The sequence below is a fragment of the Tachyglossus aculeatus genome, chromosome 18, assembly GCF_015852505.1.
Source record: "Tachyglossus aculeatus isolate mTacAcu1 chromosome 18, mTacAcu1.pri, whole genome shotgun sequence".
NCBI classification, from domain to species: Eukaryota; Metazoa; Chordata; class Mammalia; order Monotremata; family Tachyglossidae; genus Tachyglossus; species Tachyglossus aculeatus.
This window is the reverse complement of record NC_052083.1, coordinates 6,658,356-6,686,013: the sequence shown is the minus strand read 5'-3', so window position 1 is coordinate 6,686,013 and position 27,658 is coordinate 6,658,356. Positions and strand designations below refer to the sequence as shown.

At 47.9% G+C, this 27,658-nt stretch overlaps 1 protein-coding gene and 1 non-coding gene across 2 annotated transcripts in view; both read left to right on the top strand.

The window, feature by feature from the left end:
• Positions 1 to 4,211: 4,211 nt before the first annotated feature.
• Positions 4,212 to 4,283, top strand: TRNAT-UGU. The gene has a single exon. It is a non-coding gene; the product is annotated as a tRNA-Thr (tRNA).
• Positions 4,284 to 25,713: 21,430 nt separating this feature from the next.
• Positions 25,714 to 27,658, top strand: part of KCNQ3 (potassium voltage-gated channel subfamily Q member 3) — a 131,738-nt gene continuing 129,793 nt past the window's right edge. Inside the window, 3 exon segments of the mRNA XM_038760273.1 lie at positions 25,714 to 25,992; positions 25,994 to 26,150; positions 26,223 to 26,392. Coding sequence (XP_038616201.1) covers positions 25,961 to 25,992; positions 25,994 to 26,150; positions 26,223 to 26,392 — 359 coding nt within the window. The 5' untranslated portion in view covers positions 25,714 to 25,960.

The following is a 27,658-nucleotide window of genomic DNA, read 5'->3' as shown; positions in this document are numbered from 1 at the left end:
ATGCTGCCCAGTGCCAATGGGTCGTGAAGCTGCCATATGGGGTATTTTCATCCCTGACTGGAAATTGGAAGGTGTGGTTGAAGAGAGAGCAGCAGCCAGCTGGGCTTGGGGTCATCGCTCCCCTTCCCTCATCCCCACAGGGGAGTGGACTCCCCTGGCCATTACCCACATCCGTGGAATTACTCAAACGACAACCTGCTAGGCGTCGATTGACATCAGATATCCGTAACTGAACCGAACCTGAACCGAATCCAGGGCAAACATCGTTAGAACTCCAGCGGCTTTTCATTTGCGAGGAGCTAAGCAGATGCCATCTTCACTAGCAGATGGTAATTAAAGGACCCGGTCAGAGCCTCACACCACATCACAGAAAAGAGGATCCTTAAAGCTGATATTTTCACGGCTTCTGATCGTCCCCCAAGCCCGGATCCCCTCACCTCGGAACCAAGTGACGGGGTCTGTGTGAGACGACGTTTATAGTATCGTAACCTTTCTCCTGCAAGTTTATAGTCGGAAGAGGTGGAACGGTTCATTTTGCAAAGAGCAACTGGCATTTGAGTGCGCTGCCGTGGAGACGTCTCTGGGATGTGAGGGACCCAAGAAAATGTTTCCATTTCTGGGATATTGCTGAAGACCTAGTAGGTGGTAGCACTTACAGCACCAGTAATAATAATGATAATAGTGGCATTTGTTATGAGCTTGCAGTGCTTAGTACAGTGCTTTGCACACAGTACGTGCTTAATAAACTGAATGAATGAATGAAGTGTTGGAGTAAATTCAATATAATCAGCCCCACATGGGGTTCACAGCCTTAATCTCCATTTTACAGAGGAGGTAACTGAGCCACGGAGGAGTTAAGTGGTATGCCCAAGGTAATCCGGCAGACAAGCGGTGGAGCTGGGATTAGAACCCAGGTCCTTCTGACGCCCAGGCCCGGGCTTTCTCTCCACTAGGCAAGAGCATCCCAGGGGAGTCATCTGGGGATTTCCAGGGGAATGAATCATGGGTGTTTTTTTAAGGTTAAATGCATCATTGGACGTGCACAATGTTAGCGGCTGCTGCGGAGAAGATGCTATGAAAGGCCTTGCTGTGTCCTGTCCTCTGGGTCTCGCATCAGGTCAAACGTCGTGTGCATCGTGGATCACGTCACTAACTAGAGAAGCAGCTTGGCTCAGTGGAAGGAGCCCGGGCTTTGGAGTCAGAGGTCATGGGTTCAAATCCCGGCTCTGCCAATTGTCAGCTGTGTGACTTTGGGCAAGTCACTTAACTTCTCTGGGCCTCAGTTCCCTCATCTGTAAAATGGGGATTAAGACTGTGAGCCCCCCGTGGGACAACCTAATAACCTTGTAACCTCCCCAGCACTTAGAACAGTGCTTTGCACATAGTAAGCGCTTAATAAATGCCATTATTATTATTATTATTAACCCTAGTGAAGTCAGGAAGGCGGTGGGAAGCCCATCACCAGCTCCTGGAATATTTTGGTGGATGTTTTGTTTTGTTGTCTGTCTCCCCCTTCTAGACTGTGAGCCTGTTGTTGGATAGGGACTGTCTCTATATGTTGCCGACTTGGACTTCCCAAGCGCTTAGTACAGTGCTCTGCATGCAGTAAGTGTTCAGTAAGTGTGCTTGAATGAATGAAAGGATGGAGGGAGGGAAAAGTCAATTCAGAATTTGAAGGTGGTCCAGTTTTTTGTATTGTCACCGGCTAACATGGGTGGGTTTGAATAACTTGGGGTGTTGGGGATTAAATGGGGAAGACTTCCTGGAAGAGGAGGGATTTTAGGAGGGCTTTGAGAAGGGGGAGAGCTATAGTTAGGCAGGTCTGAAAGATTTCCTCTAGACCGCGAACTCCTGGCGAGCAGGAAACGGGACTATCAACTCTGTCATATTGCACTCTCCCAAGCACTTAGTATAGTGTTCTGCACCCAGTAAGCGCTCAATAAATACGAATGATTGATCGATTTGAAGGCCAACAGCAGGAAAGTACACACTAGGCGAGGAGAAGATCAGCGGAGGTCGAGTTTTATTTATTTAAAAATCCACCCTGCTCCTCCCACCCAACAGCTGTTTAGGGCCCCCGTCTGTGCTCTCCAGGACAGATATGCCACTAAGGAATCACTCCAGATTTCCAGCTAAGACCTAGATGTGACCTTTGTGGACCATTCTTGCTAGGGGAGAATAGCTTGCCTCGTTCTTCCTGAGGCACGCTCTTCTAGAGAGTCCCAGAATCCTAACCACTTAATACTGTACTCCTCTGGCAGCCTAATTCTCCAAAGGCTCACGGAGCTGCTATTTTTACATACGTGAAAATCACCATTTCCCAGCCTGAAGGTGCCTCCCTGCTCCCCTCCCCAGCAGGCAGACGGCAGGCTGCCGTTACTCTAAATATAACTCCAGCGGGGAAATGCTTCTAGGCAAGTGTTAAAAATAGGCCGGGGAGCACTGGTGTGCGGGACTGCGGCTTTTAGACTGTGAGCCCACTGTTGGGTAGGGACTGTCTCTATATGTTGCCAGTTTGTACTTCCCAAGCGCTTAGTACAGTGCTCTGCACATAGTAAGCGCTCAATAAATACGATTGATGATGATGATGATGATGAAAGGTCGCCTGCTTTGGCAACTGGCCACCATCCCCTCTCCGTGGAGCGGGCAGAGAGAGGGCCGAGCTGGCAGCTTGGCTCCGGTAACAAATAGCTAGTCATGTGGGCCAGCTATTTTTTTATTTATTGGTATTCGTTAAACCCTTCTTATAGGTCAAGCGCTGTACTAAGCACTGGGGGTGGATACAAGATAATCAGGTTAGGCACAGTCCATGTGCGACATAACAATAATAATAATAAAAATGGCATTTATCATCATCATCATCATCATCAATCGTATTTATTGAGCGCTTACTATGTGCAGAGCACTGTACTAAGCGCTTGGGAAGTACAAATTGGCAACATGTAGAGACAGTCCCTACCCAACAGTGGGCTCACAGTCTAAAAGGGGGAGACAGAGAACAAAACCAAACATACTCACAAAATAAAATAAATGGAATAGATATGTACAAGTAAAATAAATAAATAAATAAATAAATTAAGCGCTAATTATGTGCAAAGCACTGTTCCAAGCACTGGGGAGGATACAAGATAATCAGGTTAGGCACAGTCCATGTGCGACATAATAATAATAGCATTTATTAAGCACTTACTATGTGCAAAGCACTGTTCTAAGCGCTGGGGAGGTTACAAGCTGATCAGGTTGTCCCACGGGGGGGCTCACAGTCTTCATCCCCATTTTCCAGATGAGGGAATTGAGGCACAGAGAAGTTAAGTGACTTGCCCAAAGCTGACAAGTGGCGGAGCCAGGATCATCATCATCATCATCATCAATCGTATTTATTGAGCGCTTGCTGTGTGCAGAGCACTGTACTAAGCGCTTGGGAAGTACAAGTTGGCAACCTATAGAGACAGTCCCTACCCAACAGTGGGCTCACAGTCTAAAAGGGGAGCCACGCTGCTTCTCTGACATGGCTCTCAGACTCTTCATGCCCATTTTAAAGATGAGGTAACTGAGGCCCAGAGAAGTGAAATGACTTGCCCAAGGTGTCAGAGCAGACAAGCGGCGGAGCCGGGATTAGAACCCACGTCCTCTGACTCCCAAGCCCGTGCTCTTTCCCCTAAGACACCCCAGTGTCTTGCACAGTGCTGGAAACCTAGTAAGCCCTAGTAAATATCAACGTAAATAAATGCTGAGGAAGAAGCAGTTAAATGACTGACTTCATATAAAAATAGATGCACAGAAACAAAATAAAGTGCATTATAGCAAAAAAAAAAAAATCAGAATCCTCTAATCAGAATATTTACAACCTTTTCGGCTTGTACTTCCCAAGTGCTTAGTACAGTGCTCTGCACACAGTAAGCGCTCAATAAATATGATTGATTAGTACAGTGCTCTGCACATAGTAAGCGCTCAATAAATACGATTGTTGATTGATTGATTGATTGATTGATTGATTGACTAGGTCCTAATGCTGTCTGGAGGGAAATCTAGTTGTGGGGGAAAAGGTACTTTCACAGATTACTTATTTTACAACTCAAGCCAAGGGAATTGCAGGTTCTCCTGGAATCGGATCATAAGCAGAATTTTTAGCCTGGCTTCTAGTGGTCTTTGAGGCCACGGCTCTACCATGGGCTGGGGAAGCTCATTAGTTGTGCGTTTAATTAACAAGTGGCCTATAGCTCAGGGGTTAGAGCACTGGTCTTGTAAACCAGGGGTCGTGGGTTCAAATCTCACTAGGGCTTTCTCTATAGTTTTTTTCTTTTAGACTGTGAGCCCACTGTTGGGTAGGGACTGTCTCTATACGTTGCCAATTTGTACTTCCCAAGCGCTTAGTACAGTGCTCTGCACATAGTAAGCGCTCAATAAATACGATCGATGATGTTTACCTTTGGCTCTCGCTGCAGGTTTTGAAATCAATAGCAGGAGTTGGGCAAAGGAAATGCTGAACGTTGCTCCTTTTAATCCTTGTATCCGTGACACAGCACTGTAACGGAAAGGGCTTCCTGTGGGAAGGGAAACTATCTCCCAGCACTACTGTACTATACTCTCCCAAGTGCTTAGCGTAGTGCTGTGCACACAGTTAGCCCTCAATCAATACCACCGATCTACGGATGGTATTCAGTACATAGAGGAGCAGCGTGGCTCAGTGGAGAAGAGCCCGGGCTTTGGAGTCAGAGGTCATGGGTTCAAATCCAGGCTCTGCCACATGTCTGCTGTGTGACCTTGGGCAAGTCACTTAACTTCTCTGAGCCTCAGTTACCTCATCTGTAAAATGGGGATTAAGACTGTGAGCCCCATGTGGGACAACTCAATCACCTTGTATCCACCCCCAGTGCTTAGAACAGTGCTCTGCATGTAGTAAGCACTTAATAAATGCCGTCATTATTATTATTGTTATCAACCACTGGCATGGTATTTTTCCCTATATGGACTTTTTGGTAATGACTTATGTCCATGTCAGTCTCCCCTGTTAGTCTGGAATGTCCTTGAGGGCAGGGACTAGGTCTTTAATCTTCATTATACTGCTGTATTACCCCAGCACTTTGCTGTGTGACCTTGGGCAAGTCATTTCACTTCTCTGGGCCTCAGTTACCTCATCTGTAAAATGGGGATTTAGACTGCAATTCCCACGTGCGACAGGGACTGTGTCCAACGTGACTCGTTTGTATCCACCCCAGCTCTTAGAACAGTGTCTGGCGCATAGTAAGGGTATAACAAATATCATTATTATTATTATTACTCTCCCGGGTGTCTAATACAGTGCTGAGCACAGAGTCGGCACTTAATCGATGTTAGTGAAAGGTGGAAAAGTTGGCATGCATCGAAGGGATGGCCATTGTCACCGAGATATATCTTGACTTCTGGAGTGGCCCCAGGCCATGGGCAGGCTGGCAGGTGGTGCCACTCTTTAGGGTTCGCCCACTTCATCTACTTATCTATTTACTGTATAACGCTCTTCCTATGTGCCAAGCACTGGGGTCGATAGTCTAATGGAAAGGGCACAGGCCTAAGGAGTCAGAGGACCCGGTTTCTGATCCTGACTCTGTCACTTGCCTGCTGTGTGACCGTGGGCAAGTCAATTAACTTCTCTTGGCCTCAGTTTCCTCATCCGCAAACTGGCACTTCAATACCCCTTCTAGAAGCAGCGTGGCTCAGTGGACAGAGCCCGGGCTTGGGAGTCAGAGGTCATGGGTTCTAGTCCCGACTCCACCACTTGTCAGCTGCGTGACTTGGGGCAAGTCACTTCACTTCTCTGGGCCTCAGTTCCCTCGTCTGTAAAATGGGGATTAGGACTGTGAGCCCCACGTGGGACAACCTTGATTACTTTGTATCCCCCCCAGCACTTAAAAGAGTGCTTGGCACATAGTAAGTGCTTAACCCCTTTTAGACTGTGAGCCCACTGTTGGGTAGGGACTGTCTCTATATGTTGCCAATTTGTACTTCCCAAGCGCTTAGTACAGTGCTCTGCACTTAGTAAGTGCTCAATAAATACGATTGATGATTGATGATTGATGATGATTAACAAATACCAACATTATTATTATTATTATTATTATTATTGCTGAGACTGCAAGCCCCATGAGGGAGACTGCCTGAGACCAACCTGATTATCTTGTGATTACCCCAGCGCTCAGTTCAGTGTTTGGCACATAGTAAGCCCTTAACCAACGCCACAATTATTATTCTTGTCTTTAAGCTCATCACTGTCTCCCCAGGCTCCACCTCTAGACTGTAAGATTGTTGTGGACAGGGAACGTCTCTACCAACTCTGTTATATTGTACTCTCCCAGGTGCTTAGTACCGTGCTCTGCACACAGTGAGCACTCAATAAATACCACTGATTGACAAATTGTCACATGGAACTCGCAGTCTAGCGGGAAGGATGAACAATTGTCTTATGCCCCTTTTAAAGATGAGGAAACTGAGGCCCAGAAAGGTCAAATGCCTCCTCAGAGATGACACAGCGGGGCAGGGGCAGGGTTGGGATTTAAACCCAGGTCTCCTGAATCCCAGTCTCGTGCTCTTTCCCCTCGGCTGTGTTTTTTCCAAATTTCCAGCTGCTCCGCTTCGCGCCACTGAGGATCCTTGCTGGAGCTTTGCGCTGGGCAGGAACTCTTCCCACTGCTGGTAGCTTACTGCTCTCCAACACCCTTCAGCACCAGAGCCCGATCCCCAAGGGTGACCGGAGTTTTTCATCTGAGAAGGAAAATGCCAGCTTATTAATATGGGAGGCCGGTTCTCCAAGCTCTTCCACCGTCTCTGCCGGCACCCTCTGTCCCAGCTCGTCGTTTTGGCGTGCCAGCCCGATTTCAGGGCAGATGGAAAATTTGAAGGACACATCGAGGCATTAAGGCCGGAATCAATCTTTTGGAATTGCAAAGAAATTCAGAAGATGTCTTTTTAACACTTCGACGTTGTTGATCGCCCCATTTCCTGATTAAAGCAGGGGCTATTTATCACGCAGCCTTTTCTTGGCAAGTTGGCTCCTGGAAAATCACCCTCTGAGGCTGAAGTCCTGGGCTCTCTGTCCAGCGGGTCAGTCAATCAATCAATCAATCGTATTTATTGAGCGCTTACTATGTGCAGCGCACTGTACTAAGCGCTTGGGAAGTACAAATTGGCAACACAATTTGTCGGTCGGTCAGGGTCGGTCAGGTTGGGGGTGAGGGGGCCGTGGGCCAGCTCTCTCGGTGAACTCCCCGTGCCCTGCTCAGGGAGTTGTTTTCTGAGCCGATGGAAGATTAAGATGCCTCTCTGTAGGGTCAAGATTTCTCCCACCTCTATGTATTCCCGTCGTTAGAAGCCGGAAAGTGATTCTTGATAGATCCCTGGATGGGGAGAGTTGGCTGGGACCCGGAATTCCATGGGTCCAGGAGTGGGACAGTTTGGGGACTTTAGGATGGAGGGATGGGGGGCGGTCACAAGGACCCTGGTGTGAACCACATCCGCAACACTGGACTGAGTTCCTGGAAGTTGCTTCTCTAGACCGTGAGCCCACTGTTGGGTAGGGACTGCCTCTATATGTTGCCAATTTGTACTTCCCAAGCGCTTAGTACAGTGCTCTGCACACAGTAAGCGCTCAATAAATACGATTGATTGATTGATTGATTGATTGATAGACATACATCAATTTTATCAAAATTGACATACATATATCATACATCAAAATTGTACATATTTAGTACTCTATTTTAGTTGTACATATCTATTCTATTTATTTTATTTTGTTAGTATGTTTGGTTTTGTTCTCTGTCTCCCCCTTCTAGACTGTGAGCCCACTGTTGGGTAGGGACTGTCTCTATATGTTGCCAGCTTGTACTTCCCAAGCGCTTAGTACAGTGCTCTGCACACAGTAAGCGCTCAATAAATACGATTGATGATGATGATGATGATGATGATAGACCATAAGCTCGTTACGGGCAGGGAACGTGGCTGCTAATTCTGTTGTACTCTCCCAAGCTTTTAGACAGTGCTCTGCACCTAGTAAGCACTCAGTAAATAGCACTGACTGATTGATCTTAATAATAAAAATACTAACTATGCTATTTCCCCCATTAAACCCTCTTTTTTCCTACTCCCTCTCCCTTCTGCTCTGTGCATGCACTCAGATCTGTAGCCTTTGGACGTTTGGTATTCACCCCACCCCCAGCCCCACAACAATTAGGCTTGTATCTGTAATTTATTTTAAGGTCTGCCTCCTCTCTAGACTGTAAATTAATTGTGGACAGAGAACGTGTCTACCAACTCTGTTGTACTGTACTCTCCCAAGGACTTAGTAAGTGCTCTGAATACAGGAAGCTCTCAATAAGTGCCATTGATTGACTAATTGATTGATACGCTCTTACTATGTGCAAGCACTTTACTGAGCATTAGGGTAGGAACAATAAAAGTTGATAGGACGCAGTCCCTGTTCTACATGGGGCTCACAATCTAAGAGGGAGGGAAAACAGATACTAATAATAACTGTGGTATCCGTTTAAGTATTTTTTGTGGCCCAAACACTGTATTGAACACTGGAGTAGATACAAAATAATCAGATCAAATTAGTCCTTGTCCCACTTATTGGGAGAGAGGACAGGTTTTAATAAATTAAATAAATTAATAAATTAAAATAAAATATATTAAAGTTAAGGGACAACTCCCACTGAGTGCAGAACACTCTACTAGGCATTATGGGGGAATTAATAAGGAAAAAATAAGACATAATCTGTGCCTTCAAGGATTCCCCCTTCCTGAAGAACAGAGGATATCATTAGGATGAATTTGTTGGTTGTTAGGCACACTGAGTTTTATAAAAGAAAGATCTTATCAATCCGCAGCATTTATTGGGGTGCCTATGTTGTGCAGCACATTGTACTAGTTGATTGGGAAAGTACGATAAAATTAGAAGACACAGTCCTTGTCCTCACGAATTTTGCTATCGGAGAGACAGACATAGATGCTATTTGAATAGAGGAAATGGGAGAAAATGGTATAACTTTGTAACAGGAGTCTGGCAGGATAAATAGATAAGGAAATAAATGAGGATGAGTGAAATAAATGAGGATGAGTGAAATAAATGAGAATGAGTGAACCCTTCTTGACTGGCGTGCTTCACTAGAAAGCACAGCAAAAAAATGGTGCCTCTCAAAGTATTGATCTGTCCATGGTATTTATTGAACGCTTACTGTGTGCTCTCAAGTGTCTTTCTGAAGCAGAAGAGGAAGACTGACTAGACTGTAGACTGTCAACTCACTGTGGGCATCATCATCATCATCAATCGTATTTATTGAGCGCTTACTATGTGCAGAGCACTGTACTAAGCGCTTGGGAAGTACAAATTGGCAACATATAGAGACAGTCCCTACCCAACATTGGGCTCACAGTCTAAAAGGGGCAGACAGAGAACAAAACCAAACATACTAACAAAATAAAATAAATAGAATAGATATGTACAAGTAAAATAGAGTAATAAATATGTAGAAACATATATACATATATACAGGTGCTGTGGGGAAGGGAAGGAGGTAAGATGGGGGGATGGAGAGGGGGACGAGGGGGAGAGGAAGGAAGGGGCAGGGAACGTATCTGCCAAATCAGTTATATTGTACTCTCCCAAGTGCTTAGTACAGTGCTCTGCACATAGTAAGCGCTCAGTCAATACCATTGAGTGATTAATTGATCTTTTTAAGTAGGAGGGAGAAGCAGGATGGCCTAGTTGTTAGATCATGGGCCTGAGAGTGGGAAGGACTTGGCTTCTAATCCCAGCTCCTCCACTCATCTGCTATGTGACTGTGGTCAAATCACTTCACTTCTCCGTGCCTCAGTTACCTGATCTGTAAAATGGGGATTAAGCTTGTAAGCCCCATGGGGGACAGGGACTGTGTCCCACCTGATTATCTTGTACCTACCCCAGTGTTTAGAAGAGTGCCTGAGAAATTGTAATTAACAAATACCATAAAAAAAGAGGGAGGATGGGAATTCGATACCTGGTCTCTCTCCTACTTAGACTGTGAAGCCCCATGTGGAACAGGGACCCTTGTCCAACCTGATGACCTTGTATCTACTCCAGTGCTTTAATATAGTGATTGGCACATCATAAGTGCCTAACAAGTATCATTATTATTAATTATTATTATTATCCAGTTATCTGCTGCGAGTGGGCATAGTCGTCTGCTCTTCTGCACACAGCCTCGGCCCTCATCCTCTTTCTCCCCAATATCTGTCTTAACTCTCTCTGTCTCTGCTACCTCTTTTACTCTCTTAATCTTCAGGGTCCTTTCCTCTTGGGTAAACTGAAGAATTTTCTTGAGAACTTGACAGGCAGGAGAGTTCATCCAACAGGAGAAACTTTGGTTTCCCTACATAGCCCACTGAGGCATTCTTTTATCTGTATGTACTTTTAGACTGTGAGCCCACTGTTGGGTAGGGACTGTCTCTATGTGTTGCCAATTTGTACTTCCCAAGCGCTTAGTACAGTGCTCTGCACATAGTAAGCGCTCAATAAATATGATTGATTGATTGATTGATTGATGTCCCAGAGTCGTGTGATTGTCCAGGGTCTGAGTGTTCAGTAATTGTGTGTGTCCGTCCAGTTTTTGTGTGATTGTCCAAGGTCTGTGCCACCAGTAGTCACTCCCACCTCTTCGGTTCAAAATCACCTCCTCTTGCCTCCCCTAAATGGCTTTGAGATGTCTTCAGAGTTTCATTAAATTTTCAGACTGCCGATTTAAAACCCAAATAACATCTCCGTCTGATTATAAAACTATTAGAACGAGTCAGTGCCAAGGGGCCAACTGCCTGGCTGTGTTCCTAGTGACGATTTAATTTTACTGGAGTTATGAATTTGATATTGACTTTTCCTCCTGTCCTTACAGGATGCATGGAAATAGCCAGCATGCTCCATCACGCATCATTAATATTGGACATCCCGTGATGAAAGTGTACCTCTTTAAATGCTGGGGTCTGAGCAGTTATATCTCTCCAGTCTGATTGATTGTTGCCGCCTAAAGTTCTTGTCCACTTGTCTTTTCCCAACCGCTGGTTACAGGGATGCGTGACCCAGTGGAAAGACCATAGGCTGGGAGTCGGGGGACCTGAGTTCAAGTCCCAGCTCTGCCACTGGTTTGCTGTGTGATCTTGAGCAAGTCGGTTTATGTCTCTGGTCCTCATTCCTTCATCAGTAAGATGGGGAGGATAGCCTGTGAGCCCCATGGTGGGACAGAGACTGTGTCCGATCTCACAACTCTGCAACACTTAGCAGTGGGGTGTGCCGGAGTTCATTCATTCATTCAATTGTATTTATTGAGCGCTTACTGTGCGCAGAGCACCGTACTAAGCACTTGGAAAGTACAATTGGGCAACAGACGGAGACAATCCCTACCCAACAGCGGGCTCACAGTCTAGAAGGGGGGAGACAGACAACAAAACAAAACAAGGACGTAGAGTTATGCCAGAACGATGGTGCCGTGGTACAGCTTTGGCACTGTGCCGCGATCACTTTGGCTGTCAAGGCGTGCTGCACTTAAAAAAAATTTTAAAAGGTATTCGTTAAGTGCTTACTATGTGTCAAGCACTGCTCAAAGTACCGGAATGAATACAAAGTAATCAGATCAGGCATAGTCCCCAACCCACACGGGACTGACAGTCTAAATAGGAGGGGGAATAGGTATTTCATCCCCATTTTACATTTGAGGACACCGAGGCAAAGAAAAGTCAAGTGACTCACCCAAGGTCACACAGCAGGCAAGTAGGTGGAGCCGGGATTAGAATCGGGATCTTCTGATTACCAGAACCGTATTCCTTTCACTAGGAAACATTGCTTCCCATATACTTTGCTTTACACTGGACCCCCGCCCAACTACTTCCTCATGGCACTCTGTACTCCTGCGGAAACTTTGCCGGTGGGGATGAGAAAGAGTGTGAGTGATGTGTTATAATCAATTCCTTCAAGCTGGGCCTGTCGCGAAGTCGCCTTGGACCGAGGTTATCCACCATCATCCCCATGTCCTCAGATTTCTTAAGATTAATGTTAGGGCTCTGGCTATGTCTACTAACACTGTATTCTCCCAAATGTTTAATATAGTGCTCCATACACAGTAAATGTTCAGTGAATACTAATGACTCCCCAAATACTGAGCCCCATCCTTCCTCTCCCCCTCCTCCCCCTCCCCATCTCCCCCGCCTTACCTCCTTCCCCTCCCCACAGCACCTGTATATATGTTTGTCTAGATTTATTACTCTATTTATTTTACTTGTACATATTTACTATTCTATTTATATTATTTTGTTAATATGTTTTGTTTTGTTGTCTGTCTCCACCTTCTAGACTGTGAGCCCGCTGTTGCGTAGTGACCGTCTCTATCCCGCTGTTGGGTAGGGACTGTCTCTATACGTTGCCAACTTGTACTTCCCAAGTGCTTAGTACAGTGTTCTGCACACAGTAAGCGCTCAATAAATGCGATTGAATGAATATGTTGCCAACTTGTACTTCCCAAGAGCTTAGTACAGTGCCCTGCACACAGTAAGCACTCAATAAATACGATTGAATGAATGAATGAATCGCCCAACTTTCCCTCCCTGCTTCTCTTTTCTCCTTTCTTTTCCCATCCTCCTACCTTCCCCCCTCCCTCTTTCATAGGATTCCAGAGCTAAAAGGGTCTTTAAGAGGTCATTTCATTCATTCTATTGTACTTATTGGACACCTCTTCTACATAGACCCCTATCCTAGTTGCTAGGGAGAGAAAAGTAAAAGACAGGGTCTCTGCCCTTGAGGAGTTTATAGTTGAATCGGGGAGACAGGCAATCAATCATCAATCGTATTTATTGAGCGCTTACTATGTGCAGAGCACTGTACTAAGTGCTTAGCACTGTACTAAGCACTTAGCACTGTACTAATCAATCAATCAATTAATCAGTGGTGTTCATTGAATGCTTACTGCGAGCAGGATACTGTACTAAGCACTTGGGAGAGTGTACAACATGCCAGAGTCGGTAGACATGTTCCCTGTCCATAATCTCAGTCTAGAGATAATAATAATAATAATGGTGGCATTTATTAAGTGCTTTCTATGTGCCAAGAACTGTTCTAAGCGCTGGGGTACACACAAGGTAATCAGGTTGTCCCACATGGGGCTCAGAGTCTTCATCCCGTTTTGCAGATGAGGGAACTGAGGCCCAGAGAAGTGAAGTGACTTGCCCGAGGTCACACAGCTGACAAGTGGCAGAGTCAAAGGCCATGGGTTCTAATCCCGACTCTGCCACTTGTCAGCTGTGTGACCTTGGGCAAGTCACTTCACTCTTTCCACTGAGCCACGCTGCTTCTGGTAATATACCTTCAACAAATACCTGAAGGTGTAGTATATATACAAAGAGGATGGCAGAAGGAATAAATAAATAGGCATATAATAATAACTCCCCCTTTTAGACTGTGAGCCCACTGTTGGGTAGGGACTGTCTCTATATGTTGCCAATAAGTGCTTAGTACAGTGCTCTGCACATAGTAAGCGCTCAATAAATACGATTGATGATGATGGCATTTGTTAAGCGCTCACTACATGCAAAGCACTGTTCTAAGCGCTGGGGGGATACCAGGTGATCAGGTTGTCCCACGTGGAGCTCACAGCTTTAATCCCCATTTTACAGATGAGATAACCGAGGCCCAGAGAAGTTAAGTGACTTGCCCAAAGTCACACAGCCGACAAGCGGCGGAGGTGGGATTAGAACCCACAACCTCTGGCCCCCAAGCCCGGGCTCTTTCCGCTTAGCCACGCTGCTTCTCTACGCTGCTTAGCATATCCATAACCGCCAAGCATCCCAGATGGGTTTCTGTTCCAAAAGGATTGGAAATTAGCCTGGGAAGGCCTTTCGGAAGAATCGGGATGTAAGAGGGGCTTTAAAAATAGGGAGTGGTGTGGTCTGGCAGATTTGAAGAGGGAGGGTGATTCCGGGAAGGAGGAAGGGTGGGAGTGAGAAATTAGAAGTGGGAGGGAATGATGGCAGAGCAGTGAGGCTGGCTTGGAAAGAGAGAAGTGTGCGAGCTGGGGAGAATCAATCAATCAATCAATCGTATTTATTGAGCGCTTACTGTGTGCAGAGCACTGTACTAAGCGCTTGGGAAGTACAAGTCGGCAACACACAGAGACGGTCCCTACCCAACAGCGGGCTCACAGTCTAGAAGCACTTCCCTCTTCTCCCACCCTCTTCTCCATCATCACCCCGTCTTGCTCCCTTTATTCGTCCCTCATCTCAGCTCCGCAGCACTTGTGGCCCTATCTGTAACATTTATTTATATTTATGTCCGTCTCCCCCTCTAGACTGTAAGATCGTTGAGGGAAGGGAATGTGTCTGTTAATTGTTGTGTTGTACTCTACCAAGCGCTTAGTGTAGGGCTCTGGGCACAGTAAGTGCTCCATAAATATAATAATATAATATAAATATAATAGAGAAGCAGCGTGGGTCAGTGGAAAGAGCCCGGGCTTTGGAGTCAGAGGTCATGGGCTCGAATCCCGACTCCACCACTTGTCAGCTGTGTGACCCTGGGCAAGTCACTTAACTTCTCTGTGCCTCAGTTACCTCATCTGTAAAATGGGGATGAAGACTGTGAGCCCCCCGTGGGGCAACCTGATCACCTTGTATCCCCCCAGGGCTTAGAACAGTGCTTTGCACATAGTAAGCGCTTAATAAATATCATTGTTATTATTATTATTATAATGATGGTATTTGTTAAGTGGTTACTATGTGCAAAGCACTGTTCTAAGCGCTGGGGGGGATACAAGGTGATCAGATTGTCCGATGTGGGGCTCACAGTCTTCATCCCCATTTTACAGATGAGGTAACTGAGGCACAGAGAAGTGACACGGCCGATAAGTGGCGGAGTAGGGATTAGAACCCTTGACCTCTGACTCCCAAACCCGGGCTCTTTCCACTGAGCCACGCTGCTTCTCTAAATATGATTGACTTTCTGAAGGGGACAGACAGAACTAGTGCTCTGCACATAGTAGGCGCTTAATAAATGTCATTTTAAAAAAACAAAAAACAAAACTAGAGGACAGCCAGGAGCTCCCACCCTCTGGTGTCCTTTCTCTCCCTCTATGCAGAGGAATGTCCAAACTGGATGATTTCTCCCTTTTCCCCACCCCATCCCTTTCCTCCTTCCTTCCTCCTAGAAGCAGCGTGGCTTCCTGCTTAGAGCACAGGCTTGGGAGTCGGAGGTCATGAGTTCTAATCCCAGCTCTGTCACTTGTCAGCTGTGTGACTTCGGGCAAGTCACAACTTCTCTGTGCCTCAGTGACCTCAAAGCAGCGTGGCTTAGTGGAAAGAGCCCGGGCTTGGGAGTCAGAGGTCATGGGTTCTAATCCCAACTCCACCACTTGTTTGCTGTGTGACCTTAGGCAAGTCACTTCACTTTTCACTTCTCTGTGCCTCAGTTCCCTCATCTGTAAAACGGGATTAGGACTGTAAGCCCCACAGGGGACAACCTGATTACCTTGTATGTACCCCAGCGCTTAGAACATTGCTTGGCACATAGTAAGTGCTTAACAAATACTATTATTATTATTAAAATGGGGATTAAGAGGCCTTCCCAGACTGAGCCCCTTCCTTCCTCTCCCCCTCGTCCCCCTCTCCATCCCCCCATCTTACTTCCTTCCCTTCCCCACAGCACCTGTATATATGTATATATATGGTTGTACATATTTATTACTCTATTTATTTATTTATTTATTTTACTTGTACATTTCTATCCTATTTATTTTATTTTGTTGGTATTTGGTTTTGTTCTCTGTCTCCCCCTTTTAGACTGTGAGCCCACTGTTGGGTAGGGACTGTCTCTATGTGTTGCCAATTTGTACTTCCCAAGCGCTTAGTACAGTGCTCTGCACATAGTAAGCGCTCAATAAATACGATTGATTGATTGATTGATTGAGCCCCATGTGGGCCAGGCTGTGAGACCGTTGTTGGGTAGGGATAGTCCCTATCTGTTCCCGAATTATACTTTCCAAGTGCTTAGTACAGTGCTCTGCACACAGTAAGCGCTCAATAAATACAATGGAATAAACAAAGGAATGAATGAACCTGATGACCTTGTGTCAACCCCAGCACTTAGAGCTGGACTTGGCACATAGTAAGCGCTTAACAAATACCATCATCATCATCTTCTTCAGAAGCAGCGTGGCTTAGTGGCAAGAGCCCGGGCTTTGGAGTCAGAGGTCATGGGTTCTAATCCCACCACCACCACTTAGCTGTGTGACTTTGGGCAAGTCACTTCTGTGCCTCAGTGACCTCATCAGTAAAATGGAGATTAATAATAATGTTGGTATTTGTTAAGCGCTTACTATGTGCCAAGCACTGTTCTAAGCGCTGGGGGAGATACAAGGTAATCAGGTTGTCCCCCGTGGGGCTCACAGTCCTAATCCCTGTTTTACAGATGAGGGAACTGAGGCACAGAGAAGTGAAGTGACTTGCCCAGGGTCACACAGCAGTTGAATGGCAGAGTTGGGATTAGAACCCATGACCTCTGACTCCCAAACCCGGGGCTCTTTCCACTGAGCAAAGTGGCTCAGTGGAAAGAGCCCAGGCTTTGGATTCAGAGGTCATTTGTTCAAATCCCGGCTCTGCCACTTGTCAGCTATGTGACTTTGGGCAAGTTCATTCATTCATTCAATCGTATTGAGCACTTACTGTTTGCAAAGCACTGTACTAAGCGCTTGGGAAGTACATGTTGGCAACATATAGAGACAGTCCCTACGCAACCCACTTAACTTCTCTGGGCCTCAGTTACCTCATCTGTAAAATGGGGATTAAGACTGTGTGACCCCCGTGGGACAACCTGATCACCCTGTAAACTCCCCAGCGCTTAGAACAGTGCTTGCACATAGTAAGCGCTTAATAAATGCCATCATCATCATCAAGCCACTATGAGCCCCATGTGGGACAACCTGAGAACGTTGTACCTCTCCCAGGGCTTAGAACACTGCTTGGCACATAATAAGCGTTTAACAAATACCATCATCATTATTATTAAGCGCTTAGTCCAGTGCTCTGCACACAGTAAGAGCTCAATAAACACAATTGAATGAATGAAGCAGGCCTAACCAACCCCAGCTGAGCCTGCGCAGGCGCACAAAGGCTCCGCGCCCTGGCCCCGCCCCTCTAAAGCCCCGCCCCATAGAAGCCACGCCCCTCAAAGCCATCGTCCAATCACAGACCCCTCCCGACCTCAGCCCCCGCCCACCTATGGAAGACACGCCCCCTTTAGGCTCCGCCCCTCCCACCTCTCCGCTGCGGCGAGGTCTGCGCAGGCGCACTGCTCCTCGTGCTCTGCGGCCGGGCGGGGTGGGAGGGGGCGGCTCTTAAAGGGCCAGGACCCTCCTCCCACCCATTCTCTGCTTGCACGAAGTCAATCAATCAATCAATCGTATTTATTGAGCGCTTACTGTGTGCAGAGCACTGTACTAAGCGCTTGGGAACTACAAGTTGGAAACATATAGAGACAGTCCCTACCCAACAGTGGGCTCACAGTCTAATAAAAGTCTCACCCTTGGCCCATTCCTCCCCATCCCCCAGGGTCATTCCACTCATGTGGGCATGGAAGGGGTTGCCATCCCACTTGCTGGACGCATGAAAGTCTGGCGGCAGGGGAAGCATCTCATTCATTCATTCAATCAATCAATCATATTTATTGAGCGCTTACTGTGTGCAGAGCACTGTACTGAGCGCTTGGAAAGTACAAGTTGGCAACAGATAGAGATGGTCCCTACCCAACATGATAATAATAATAGCATTTGTTAAGCTCTTACTATGTACAAAGCACTGTTCTAAGGTGTGGGCAGGGGGTGAGAAGCAGCGTGGCTCCGTGGAAAGAGCATGGGCTTTGGAGTCAGAGGTCATGGATTCAAATCCCAGCTCCACCAACTGTCAGCAGTGTGACTTTGGACAAGTCACTTTTTTAAAAAAATCGTATTTATTGAGCACTTACTGTGTGCAGAGCACTGTACTAAGCGCTTGGGAAGTACAAGTTGGCAACATATAGAGCCGGTCCCTACCCAACAGCGGGCTCACAGTCTAGAAGGGGGAGACAGACAACAAAATAAAACATATTAACAAAATAGAATAAATATGTACAAGTATAATAAATAGAGTAATAAATACGTACAAACATATGTACATATATTCACTTCTCTGTGCCTCAGTTACCTCATCTGTAGAATGAGGATTAAAACTTGTGAGCCCCCCATGGGACAAACTGATCACCTTGTACCCTCCCCAGTGCTTAGAACAGTGCTTTGCACATAGTAAGCGCTTAACAAATACCATCATCATACAAGGTGATCAGGTTGTCCCACGTGGGGCTCACAGTCTTCATCCCCATTTTACAGATGAGGTGACTGGGGCAAAGAGAAGTTAAGTGACTTGCCCAAAGTCACACAGCTGACAAGGGGCAGAGCAGGGATTCGAACCCAAGCCCGGGCTCTTTCCACTGAGCCACGTCGGAGAAGCAGCAGCATGGTATAGTGGATAGAGCAGGGTCGTGCGAGGCATGGGTTCTAATCCCAGCTCCATCGCTTGTCTGCTGTGTGACCTTGGACAAGTCACTTGACTTTCCTGCGCCTCATTCATTCATTCAATCTCATTTATTGGGGGCTTACTGTATGTACAGCACTGTACTAAGCGCTTGCAAAGTCCAATTCGGCCACAGATAGAGACAATCCCTACCCAACAACGGGCTCACAAGTCCAGAAGGGGAGACGGACAACAAAACAGAACAAGTAGACAGGAGACAACACCATCAAAATAGATAAATAGAATTATAGATATAGACACATCATTAATAAAATAGAGTAATAAATACGTGCAAATAGACACAATTGCTGTGGGGAGGGGAAGGGGGTTTGGTTTCCTCAGTTCCTTCATCTGTCAAATGGGGATCGAGACTGTGAGCTCCACGGGGGACAGGGACCGTGTCCAGCCCCATTTGCTTGTATCCACCCCAGCGTTCAGTATAATAATAATAATAATAATAATAATAATAATGTTGGTATTTGTTAAGCGCTTACTATGTGCCAAGCACTGTTCTAAGCGCTGGGGTAGATACAAGGTAATCAGATTGTCCCACGTGGGGCTCACAGTCTTCATCCCCATTTTACAGATGAGGGAACTGGGGCTCAGAGAAGTTAAATGACTTGCCCAAGGTCACACAGCTGATAAGTGGCGGAGCCGGGATTTGAACCCATGACCTCTGACTCCAAAGCCCGGGCTCTTTCCACTGAGCCACGCTGCTTCCCCACACAGTATAGTGCCTGGCACATAATAATTATAATGATGATGACATTTGTTAAGCACTTACTATGTACCAGGCACTGTTCTAAGCTCTGGGGGACAGACAAGCTAATCAGGTTGGACACAGCCCCTGCTCCACTTAATGACTAATGATGGCATTTATTAAGTGCTTACTATGTGCAAAGCACTGCTCTAAGCGCTGGGGAGGTTACAAGGTGATCAGGTTGTCCCACGGGGGGCTCACGGTCTTCATCCCCATTTACGGATGAAGTAACTGAGGCGCAGAGAAGTAGTGACTTACCTGAAGTGACACAGCAGACAAGCGCTTAGTACAGTGCTCTGTACACAGTAAGCGCTCAATAAATATGATTGATTGAGTGATTGAAATGTGTATATATATATATTTATTATTCTATTTATTTCATTAATGATGTGGATATATCTATAACTCTATTTACATTGATGCTATTGATGCCCGTCCACTTGCTTCGCTTTTTTTAGTTGTCTGTCTCCCCCCTTCTAGACTGTGAGCCCGTTGTGGGCAGGGATTATCTCTATTTGTTGCTGAATTGTACTTTCCGAGCACTTAGTCCAGTGCTCTGCCCACAGCAAGCCCTCAATACGTGCAATTGAATGAGTGAACGAACAAACGGCAGAGTGGGATTAGAACCCATGACCTTCTGGCTCCCAAACCACTAGGCCCTGCTGAAAGCGCTGAACAAATAATTATTAATTATTAGCGGGAGTCCGTTCTATAGAGGAGGGGGAAGGGGGTGTTGGAATGGCTAGGGAATCATTAGAGTCTCCCTCTCCGTCCATCCTTGGAAGCACGTGGGAATCCCAGAGGAAGGGCGTGTTGGAATGGCTAGGGAATCATTGGAGTCTCCCTCTCCGTCCATCCTCGGAAGCACGTGTGAATCCCAGAGGATCCTTCCCCTTCCTCTCCCGTCTTTCCTTCTTCTCCGACTCCCTTCGGAGACTTGGGGGGACGGGGGGTCCTCATCCCCCACCCCACCCCCCGACCTTTCCTGGAGGAAGAGGAGGGAAAGATGCCAGCGTTGGGAACGGGCAGGGCCCTGCAGCAGGGAAAAAAGGGGCTGGGGGCTGTCTGAGCATCTGCTCCTGGGGAACAATAATGATGGTATTTGTTAAGCGCTTACTCTGTGCCAAGCACTACTCTAAGCGCTGGGGTAGATACAAGGTAATCAGATTGTCCCATGTGGGGCTCACAGTCTTAATCCCCATTTTTACAGATGAGGTCACTGAGGCACAGAGAAGCTAAGTGGCTTGCCCAAGGTCCCACAGCAGACAAGTGGTGGAGGTGGGATTAGAACCCTTATCCTCTGACTCCCAAATCCGGGCTCTTTCCATTATAACAGTGACAGTGTTAAGTGCTTACTATGTGCCAAGCACTGGATAATAATGATGGTATTTGTTAAGCACTTACTATGTGCCAAGCACTATTCTGAGCGCTGGGGTATTTACAAGGTAATCAGATTGTCCCACGTGGGGCTCACAGTCTTAATCCCCATTTTTACAGATGAGGACACTGAGGCACAGAGAAGTTTAGTGGCTTGCCCAAGGTCCCACAGCAGACAAGTCGTGGAGGCGGGATTAGAACCCTTATCCTCTGACTCCCAAACCCGGGCTCTTTCCATTATAACAATGACGGTGTTTGTTAAGTGCTTACTATGTGCCAAGCACTGTTTTGAGCGCTGGATAATAATGATGGTATTCATTCCTTCATTCATTCAATCGTATTTATTGAGCGCTTACTGTGTGCAGAGCACTGTACTAAGCGCTTGGGAAGTACAAGTTGGCAACATACAGAGATGGTCCCTACCCAACCTCGGGCTCACAGTGTAGAAGGGGGAGACAGACAACAAAACAAAACATATAAACGAAATAAAATAAATAGAATAAATATGTACAAGTAAAATAAATAGAGTAATAAATCTGTACAAACATATATACAGGTGCTGTGGGGAGGGGAAGGAGATAAGGCGGGGGGGATGGGGAGGGGGAGGAGGGGGAGAGGAAGGAGGGGGCTCAGTCTGGGAAGGCACTTACTATGTGCCAAGCACTATTCTGAGCGCTGGGGTATTTACAAGGTAATCAGATTGTCCCAAGTGGGGCTCACAGTCTTAATCCCCATTTTTACAGATGAGGTCACTGAGGCACAGAGAAGTTAAGTGGCTTGCCCAAGGTCCCACAGCAGACAAGTGGTGGAGGCAGGATTAGAACTCTGATTCTCTGACTCCCAAACCCGGGCTCTTTCCATTATAACAATGACGGTGTTTGTTAAGTGGTTACTATGTGCCAAGCACTGGATAATAATGATGGTATTTATTAAGCACTTACTATGTGCCAAGCACTATTCTGAGCGCTGGGGTATTTACAAGGTAATCAGATTGTCCCACGTGGGGCTCACAGTCTTAATCCCCATTTTTACAGATGAGGACACTGAGGCACAGAGAAGTTTAGTGGCTTGCCCAAGGTCCCACAGCAGACAAGTGGTAGAGGCGGGATTAGAACCCTTATCCTCTGACTCCCAAACCCTGGCTCTTTCCATTATAACAATGACGGTGTTTGTTAAGTGCTTACTATGTGCCAAGCACTGGATAATAATGATGGTATTTGTTCATTCATTCATTCATTCATTCAATCGTATTTATTGAGCGCTTACTGTGTGCAGAGCACTGTACTAAGCGCTTGGGAAGTACAAGTTGGCAACATACAGAGATGGTCCCTACCCAACCGCGGGCTCACAGTCTAGAAGGGGGAGAAAGACAACAAAACAAAACATATCATCCAAATAAAATAAATAGAATAAATATGTACAAGTAAAATAAATAAATAGAGTAATAAATCTGTAGAAACATATATACAGGTGCTGTGGGGAGGGGAAGGAGATAAGGCGGGGGGGATGGGGAGGGGGAGTAGGGGGAGAGGAAGGAGGGGGCTCAGTCTGGGAAGGCACTTACTATGTGCCAAGCACTATTCTGAGCACTGGGGTATTTACAAGGTAATCAGATTGTCCCACGTGGGGCTCACAGTCTTAATTCCCATTTTTACAGATGAGGTCACTGAGGCACAGAGAAGTTAAGTGGCTTGCCCAAGGTCCCACAGCAGACAAGTGGTGGAGGCGGGATTAGAACCCTTATCCTCTGACTCCCAAGCCCGGGCTCTTTCCACCATAACAATGACGGTATTTGTTAAGCGCTTACTATGTGCCAAGCGCTGTTCTGAGCACTGGAGGACGGTCTTCTCCTCTCCTCTCCTTCTGCCACCTGAAACTTTGTTCCTGCAGAATGCTGCTGCTGCTGATGATGATGGTATTTGCTAAGCGCTTACTATGTGTTAAGCACTGTTCTAAGCACCAAGCGCTTACTATATGCTAAGCACTGTTCTAAGCACCTGGGGGATACAAGGTGATCAGGTTGTCTCACGTGGGGCTCACAGTCTTAATCCCCATTTTACAGATGAGGTAACTGAGGCCCAGAGAAGTTAAGTGACTTGCTCAAAGTCACACAGCTGACAAGTTGCAGAGGCAGGATTAGAACCCATGACCTCTGACTCCCAAGCCCGGGCTTTTCCCACTGAGCCAAGCTGCTTCTCTCCAAGAAGACACCAGAGTGAAGAGGGAAAAAAAATATGCCAATGAGAGGAGGAAATAAGCAAAATAGGCAATGCGGGGGTGGGGGGAGGAAGAATGGAATAATAATAATAATAATGGCATTTATTAAGCACTTACTATGTTAATATCATCATCATCATCATCAATCGTATTTATTGAGTGCTTACTGTGTGCAGAGCACTGTACTAAGTGCTTGGGAAGTACAAATTGGCAACATATAGAGACAGTCCCTACCCAACAGTGGGCTCACAGTCTAAAAGGGGGAGACAAAACCAAACATACTAACAAAATAAAATAAATAGAATAGATATGCACAAAATAAATAAATAAATATAGTTAATATAGTTTGTTTTGTTGTCTGTCTCCCCCTTCTAGACTGTGAACCCGTTGTTGGGTAGGGATCGTCTCTATACGTTCCCAACTTGCACTTCCCAAGTGCTTAGTACGGTGCTCTGCACACAGTAAGTGCTCAATAAATACGATTGAATGAATGAATGAAAATGTGCAAAGCATTGTTCTGAGCACTGGGAAGGTCTCCCCCTTTTAGACTGTGAGCCCACTATTGGGTAGGGACTGTCTCTGTAAGTTGCCAACTTGTACTTCCCAAGCGCTTAGTACAGTGCTCTGCACACAGTAAGCGCTCAATAAATATGATTGATGATGATGATGATACAAGGCGATCAGGTTGGCCCACGGGGGGGGTGGGGGCTCACAGTCTTAATCCCCATTTTACAGATGAGGTAACTGAGGCCCAGAGAATGATGATGATGATGACATTTATTAAGAGCTTACTATATGCAAAGCATTGTTCTAAGCACTGGGGAGGTTACAAGGCAATCAGGTTGACCCAGCGGGGCAGGGAGGCTCCCAGTCTTAATCCCTATTTTACAGATGAGAAGCAGAAGCAGTTTGAGAAGCAGCGTGGCTCGGTGGAAAGAGCCTGGGCTTGGGAGTCGGAGGTCATGGGTTCAAATCCCAGCCCCGCCACTTGTCAGCTGTGTGACTTTGGGCAAGTCACTTAACTTTTCTGCGCCTCAGTTCCCTCATCTGTAAAATGGGGATTAAGACTGTGAGCCCCACATGGGACAACCTGATCACCTTGCATCCTCCCCAGCGCTTAGAACAGTGCTTTGCACATAGTAAGCGCTTAACAAATGCCATCATTATTATTATTACTATTATTATGAGGTAACTGAGGCCCAGAGAATGATGATGATGATGGCATTTATTATTATTATTATTATTAAGGCGGGGAATGGGTCAGGGACAGGGAGCGCTGAAATCAATCAGGGGTATAGCACACTATAGCTCTAGACTGTGAGCCCACTGTTGGGTAGGGACCGTCTCTTTAGTGTTGCCAACTTGTACTTCCCAAGCGCTTAGTACGGTGCTCTGCACACAGTAAGCGCTCAATAAATACGATTGAATGAGTGAATTTATTAAGCGCTTACGATGGGCAAAGCACTGTTCTAAGCGCAGGGAAGCGAAGTGACTTGCCCAAAGTCACCCAGCTGACAAGTGGCGGAGCCGGGATTGGAACCCATGACCTCTGACTCCAAAGCCCGGGCTGTTTCCACTGAGCCCAAGGGAATCTCCCCCCACCTCCCCTTCTTCTCGTTCCCCTAAAACCCTCTTCCAAATTTCCAACGTGTCCCCCGGGGGCCAAATAACACCCAACTGCAGAAGTCTGGGGGAGCTGCAGGGGTGAGGGGAGGGAATTGGAGGTGGGGGGCTGGGACATGGTCGGATGCGGCGTGGCTCAGTGGAAAAAGCCCGGGCTTTGGAGTCAGAGGTCATGGGTTCAAATCCCGCCTCCACCACTTGTCAGCTGGGTGACTTTGGGCAAGTCACTTCATCATCATCACCATCAATCGTGTTTATTGAGCGCTTACTATGTGCAGAGCGCTGTACTAAGCGCTTGGGAAGTACAAATTGGCAACAGATAGAGACACTTCACTTCTCTGGCCCTCAGTTCCCTCATCTGGAAAGTGGGGATGAAGACTGTGAGCCCCCCCGTGGGACAACCTCATCACCTTGTAAATTCCCCAGCGCTTAGAACACTGCTTTGCAATCAATCAATCAATCAATCGTATTTATTGAGCGCTTACTTTGTGCAGAGCGCTGTACTAAGCGCTTGGGAAGTACAAATTGGCATCACATAGAGACAGTCCCTACCCAACAGTGGGCTCACGGTCTAAAAGGGGGAGACAGAGAACAGAACCAAACATACCAACAAAATAGAATAAGTAGGATAGAAATGTACAAGTAAAATAAATAAATAAATAGAGTAATAAATATGTACAACCATATATACAGGTGTTGTGGGGAAGGGAAGGAGGTAAGACGGGGGGATGGAGAGGGGGACGAGGGGGAGAGGAAAGAAGGGGCTCAGTCTGGGAAGGCCTCCTGGAGGAGGTGAGCTCTCAGCAGGGCCTTTGCACCTAGTAAGCGCTTAATAAATGCCATTATTATATTATTATGCGGGGGTCGCCCCTCCCAGGGAAGGTCCGGGGACCCCCGCAGGGTCAGCCTGGGCCGCAGGAGGAGGGAAGGGGGGGCTCCCGATTTGCTGGAGAGGCACAATGGGCCCCGCCTTGGGGGCGGCTTCTGGGGAGAGATGGGGGGGGAGGGCTGGGGGCTCCCAGGCTGAAAGCAGGAGGGAGGGGAGGGAATGGGAGAGGAGGAGGAGGAGGAGGAGGAGGAGGAGGAGGAGGAGGAGGAGGGGAAGGAGGAGGAGGGGGCTGGTAAATAAACTCTGCGATGGTTTCTGCAGGCAGCTGGGCTGGGAGCTGTTCCCAGCACCAGCAGCAGCATTCCCGGCTCCAGGCCCAGCCCGTCTCCTCTGCCATCCCCTGCCGCCTCCTCCTCCCGCTCCTGCCCCCCGGGCCAGCGATGGGACCCCCGTCCCCTTAGCCCTTTCTGCTGGGGCGGGGGCCCGCCGGACCATGGCCCCGGGATGCCGGGAGGCGCCCCCGCCGCCCGGCAGCATCCCTAGCCCGGCTTCCAGGCCCGGAGGGACAGGAGATGGGACTCAAGGCCAGGAAGAAGGGGGCGGCGGGCGGGGGGGGGCGGCCACCAGGGTAACCCGGCCGGCCGGGGGCCCGGCCGGGACCAGGAGCCGGCCCACCTGCCGCTGGGCCCCGGGCAGGACAGGGACGGGACGCTGCTGCTGCCCCTGGATGGGGCCGGAGGAGGAGGAGGACGAGGACCAGGAGCAGGAGCAGGAGGAGGAGGAGGAGGAGGAGGAGGAGGAGGAGGAGGAAGAGGAGGGGCCCCCGCCGCCGAGGGAGGGCCCGGCCCCGGCCAGAGGACCCCCCGGGGCCTCGGCCTGCTGGCCAAGACCCCCCTCGGCCGGCCCGTCAAGGCCAACACCCCGCGCTGCAGGAGGCTGCAAACTTGCATCTACGACGCCCTGGAGAGGCCCAGGGGCTGGGCCCTCCTCTATCACGCCCTCGTGTGAGTAGTCATCATCATCATCATCATCATCAATCGTATTGATCGAGCGCTGACTAATAAATTCTATTTATTTTATTTTGTTAGTATGTTTGGTTTTGTTCTCTGCCTCCCCCTCTTAGACTGTGAGCCCGCTGTTGGGTAGGGACCGTCTCTCTATGTGGCCGATTTGGACTTCCCAAGCGCTTAGCACAGTGCTCTGCACGTCGGAAGCGCGCAATCAATACGATTGATGATGATGATGATGATGTGCTAAGCGCTTGGGAAGTACAAATCGGCAGCATAGAGAGACGGTCCCTACCCAACAGTGGGCTCGCAGTCTAAAAGAGTAGTCAGCATCCCCACCACCGTGCTGGTTCTTCAGCGCTCACTAGGTGCCGAGCACTGTGCTAAGCGCCACCCCCGGATGCCCCTCCCCGCCCAGGACTGGGTGGCCCCCCGGGGCCGCAGAAAGACTGTCCGGGGGTGGGGGGGGGGGTCTGGCTGGGCTGCCACCCTGGGAGTGTGTGGGTGGGATGTCTGGGGGGGGGGGCTGCGGGCCTGCAACAGTGGGGGTTTGTGCGGAGGGCTGCGTCTGTCCATCCCCGGGAGGGTGAGGGGGTCTGTTTCGGCCCTGGAAAGTGTCTATGTGTGAGTGTGTGTGTGTGTGTGTGCGCGGCTGTGTGTGTTCCCTCCCTGGCAGTGTGGGTCTGTGTCTGCTTCATCCCTGCAAGGGTGGGGAGGGGGTGCGTTTGTGTGGCAAGGGTGGGAGGGGGGTGAGGGGGTGTTTCTGTGAGTCTGTCAGCTCCGGAAGGGCGAGGGGGTGTGCTCTGGAAGGTGTGAGTGTATGTGGGAGTGTCTGTATGTGTTTCCTCCCTGGTAGTGTGTGTGTGTGCGTGTGTGTGTGTCTGCCTCATCCCTGCAAGATTGGGGGTGTCTGGGAGGCTGTCACCCCTGGGAGGGTGAGGGGGCGTGTGTGTCAACCCTGGAAAGTGTGTGTGTGTTTGTGTGTGTGTGAGAGAGAGATCCCTTGAGTGTGTTTGTTTGTGTTTCCCCCCCCCCAGAGTGTGTGTGTGTGTGTGCGTATGTGTGCGCACGCTTCATCCCTGCGAGATGTGTGTGTGTGTGTGTGCAACTGTGTATTTCCTTCCTAGGAGGGTGTGTGTGTGTATGTGTGTGTGCGCTTCATCCCTGGGAGTGTGAGGGTGTGTGTTTCAACCCTGGAAAGTGTGTGTGTGTGTGTGTGTGCGCGTGATCCCTTGAGTGTGTTTGTCTGTGTTTCCCCTCCTA